Below are 4,394 nucleotides of genomic sequence, written 5' to 3'. Positions count from 1 at the left end.
TTTTTGTCTTTTTAAATCACAAACCCGCAAATGAATGGAATACCAACTGACCGAGAGTTTAATAGAACAACCTGTAATGCTAAGCAAAGCTAGTCCAATACAAACAAACTAGACACAATGTTTGATCAGAAAGCGGATGGCACAGATCCAACTTCCCACTCCCTAACTGACAGAAAGCAGTATTTATGACATTATGAGAAGTTTCATTTCCTCTGATTTATTTTGGTCTGCTGACATTGCTGTAGAGGCTGCCGGCACCATCGCCTGCTTCTGTCTTCACCACAGTGTTGACTGTAGAATACGTCACCTGCTCCTCTTCGACCTGTATGACACAGAGCGGAGGTTTAACATGATTCACGCCATTAACTACAAAATTGTCTTTAGCCAAGTGAGGCCAAAGGGTCCTGACAAAACAGCATTATGTGATAAGTTGGCATGAGGACGGGTTGTTTTTTCCTGCTAAGTTCGTTGCTCTCATGGACGGCTGCTGGACAGCACTCACAAAGGCCAACTATTGAGCAACATGGAGTTACCAGAAAGACACACAGCTGACACACAGACTTCACTCACCTTTTTGTAAGGAGAGGCCTGTTGATTAGCATGGCTAACAGTGACATAGGTCAGGTTGCTCTCCGTCTCATCCTGAAAGAAAAAAGGCACAAGGGTTTATAGAGTAGCTAACCTCTAGATTAGTGCTGTTGCCATACAGCTTCTAGCAACCAGTGGCAGCAGTAAGGCCAGATATTCATTATTGTAATGAATCATTTTTGGGATTAATTGGGTTCAGTGGAATTTATCTGAACTTCTCAGTATATGGATGTTCTTGTTGATTTATATGCACCTGCAAAAATTTGTAACCCTGTACTGTTCTCTTTGTTGTTGTTTTTTAATTCATTCATTTTAAGGCATTTGTCTGCATTAAACTCTATCAGAATTAAATTTCAGAGATGGTGCTTCGTTCTCGTAGCCACCCAGGATACATTATGTAATGCTTCGGCAATGGTGCTAAAATATCTGCAAACTTAAAGGAAGCAAATATGCTGTTTGCAAATGTTTCATTGAATTGAAATAAGCTGTCTTTGAAAACATAAATATTCCTGCATCCTGAGACAAGACAAAGACCAGTGAACCACTCATTTATCGAATATTTTAATTGGCAAAAAACCCAACAATGAAACATGATGAGAATTGGTAATTCTCTAGTGATTTTGTCATATCAAAAAGTATTTTACTCACAGGTTGTTGGGTTGGTTTCTGAACATCTGGAACAAAAGGTTACATTTCAAATATTAACCTTCAAATATCACTATTATGTCCATTAAACATTATTGTTTTGAATTGGCTGGCAGAAATCCATTGACACCTAGTCACCTCAAACATAGTTCTAGTCAGTGGTTTAAAATTAATTTGCTGTATTAGTATCGTATAGTATATTGCACTGCAAGTAACCATAGCAACAGTTCTTACAGTATGCTTGATGCAAAGTTAATTCTCTCTTTATTCTGTATTTCCAATGACAGGGGGTATGGTGTAAGCACAATGATGCACTCTGAAATGTCCTGATATAGAAACTAATGGTCTAGCTGGACAATGCACCCATGGATGGATTAGTGAACGGGTCTACCAGGTTGATTAACAAATTGATTAAAAAACATCAACTCGAAGCATGCAAAAGAACTAAAATAGATGCAGAACATTCACAGAGATGCAAATCAACAATAAAAACAACCACAAAATGACAACAAGGAAGTAAATAGTTGCAAAACACCACAAAAAGTTGATGAAACAACTAAAAACAGATGCAAAACTATTTCATAATTACCACAAAATGACTTAAAGTAGTCTTTGAATTTGGGTGTCTAGTTCAGGGTGGAGGGCCTTTTACGTGTCTGTGCCCAGGGGCCCATTGTCTTATAATCGGTACACGTACACCTGTTCATTTTAACTGATTCCCATAGCATTTAGTGGAACGGCAACTAGTCACATGTAACAACAAAGTCAAATCACAGAAAAGAAACATCAGGCACGGATATTTGAACATGAATAGTGATATATATGTATATATATATATATATATATATATATATATATGTCATTGCACTTCAAAACTGTTATAGTGCACACCCGGCTATCCTCATCCACTGTTTGTACATACAGCTATGAAAAGCAACGCTTTGTCATTTGTCTGTATACCACATATTGGTTGAATATTTTTTTCTTAATGTGTTTGCTTTGGGTTTTCTTCTGCATTTGGAAAAACTACAATGTCACATCCATATTACATTAAATCGTGGGTAGTTATTTCAGTGAAGTCTGGGGGAGTTTGCACCCCGAGCTAACTCTCTGGAATTCTGCAGAGGGATTTGGAAAAGCACTCGCAGACCTCCCGGGAATGCGTCTCCAAAGTCTGTGAGTCTGCGAGTGCCCTTTCTGTTTTTTAAGCGCACAATGACTAGCTGTTCTACTATATTATTTAGCTGATGCTAGCTTTCTGTGTTGCACACTTAACTACATCAACAGGTGCTTGACTCTGAGACTCTGCGACAATGTAGCTCTCCATGCTTTGTTTTGTTGCATTGTCACTCATAGCGTGCACATAGTGTTGTGTACCACGTTATATTTAAACAAGTACTGCATTTGCTCGGTTTTACTGACCGTCTGTCACTTTGGCTTTCTTCCTGTATTTGATGAGAATGACAGTGATGAAAACCAGCAAGACCACCGCCCCGACCACCGCCCCGACGATGATGTAGGTCCGGTCAAGAGGGGGGTCTGTGGTCAGAGGATACCAGTTAGACAAAGAAATCATTCATAACCAAATTTACTCTTCTTACTAATTCTATGTTATCCTACCTGAGAAGTCAGGTGTGTAGTAAGCCTCTATCTTTACATTGTTATTTTTAACAAACTGGCAGGTGTATCTTCTGTTGTTTCCACTCTGACGCTTCACAGCCAGAACAGAGACACAGTTCATCTGTCCAAGGAAACTGTACCCGGCACCATGATCAAGCAGCACAGTTCCTGAATCATCCACCCAGCGGATGCTGTTCTCACAACAAGTACCGAGTTCTTGCTGTCTCGACAGAGAGCACTCTAATATGACTTCTTCATCCCTCATTGGATCAGTGTTTATCAGAGAGGGAGAAACTGAGAGAACAGAACAGGATAACTTTTAACTCAGCATGAAAAATGTTTGACTTCTTCCAGAAAGTTCAAGTCTGTTTTACTGAGTTAAAATATGAAGGTGGACTGATCCAATAATAAAAACGGAAAAAATTCAGAAAATTCTTCCTTGAATCAAAGGATTTGTTAAAGGGCCACGATGTTATAACCAGACTCTCGCTGGATGACTTTCGTTCCGCCTTGCTTCAGCCTTGACTCCGCCTCGCTCCGCCTCGCTCCACTCAACCATCTGGATTCGCTCCATTGGAAAGTGATTTCAGGGTCCGCAAAAATGGTCAGGCCAATCAGGACCACCGCGCGGGATTTTATAAATGTGACGTAGCAGAGAAACGACTGTGGCGGCTCACATCGAGGAAGCAGACGTCAACATGGATATCTACTATTTCAGCCGTGTTGTCCTATAGAATATTTGTTTTTTACAAGTACACCAGAGAAAGGCACTGAAGGCTGTTGTTGGTGGAAACCATGTTTTCGCCCGTCGCTCTCATCAGAGTCACGGGTTGGTTTCGATGTGAGTGGTTGAAGTAGCACATCAATAAAGATGACGGGCGAGTGGTTTATCCAATCATATGCAAGGAGGCCCAGCCTCCTGAAATCGCTTCCCAGTCAAGCGATCCCAGATGGATGAGGTAAGCAAGGCGGAACAAAATTCATCTGCAGACAGTCAGGTTAGCGATGTTAAACACTTAATAATTAATAATTATAAGGAAATAAATAAACATATAAACTCATCACTGTGCACATTAACCAGTACACTGACAAATACCTTGCAGGAAAATGGTTTAGAGCAGGAATGAGGCTGAGCTACGCACAAAAGATGTGCCAATATAATGCTAATATAAGGAATGTTAAGGAGACTTACTTGTCAAAATACTTAGAAATAGTGACACATCCGTATTAACGTCCCCTCCCAGCCGACAGACGTAGAAACCAAAATCCTCAGCAGTGACGTTGTTAATGACCAAAGAGCAGATAGAGTCCACACTCAGCCTGGCAGCTCGGGCTGAGTTCTTCTTAACTTCTCCATTTTTAACCTCATCGAGAGTCTGGTTCCGATTTTTGTCATACTTCCATTGAACGTTTGAGCATGTTGATTCAGGGGGTGATGCACTGGCACAGGGCAAAACGGCATCTTGTCCAGACCGGTTGTAGTGAAAGAATCGCCTTTGACTGATGATGACTGATGGAAAGAAAATCTGCATTTATGTCTC

General features: G+C 40.5%; 1 protein-coding gene across 1 annotated transcript; it reads right to left on the bottom strand.

The window, feature by feature from the left end:
- Positions 1-217: 217 nt before the first annotated feature.
- Positions 218-4,160, bottom strand: LOC310962162 (uncharacterized protein; the record flags this gene model as incomplete). The annotated part of the gene is made up of 6 exons (XM_083934544.1): positions 4,046-4,160; positions 2,854-3,147; positions 2,656-2,772; positions 1,237-1,262; positions 571-642; positions 218-322 (listed from the first exon to the last, which is right to left on the bottom strand). Exons 2-6 carry the CDS (start codon positions 3,116-3,118, stop codon positions 218-220), a joined length of 585 nt encoding a protein of 194 aa, XP_083790670.1. The 5' UTR covers positions 3,119-3,147; positions 4,046-4,160.
- Between the last annotated feature and the right edge of the window lie 234 nt (positions 4,161-4,394).

The sequence above is a fragment of the Echiichthys vipera genome (assembly GCF_963691815.1).
Source record: "Echiichthys vipera genome assembly, chromosome: 19".
NCBI lineage: Eukaryota > Metazoa > Chordata > Actinopteri > Perciformes > Trachinidae > Echiichthys > Echiichthys vipera.
Note: the sequence above shows the minus strand (reverse complement) of the source record. Positions and strands in the feature narration are given on the sequence as shown.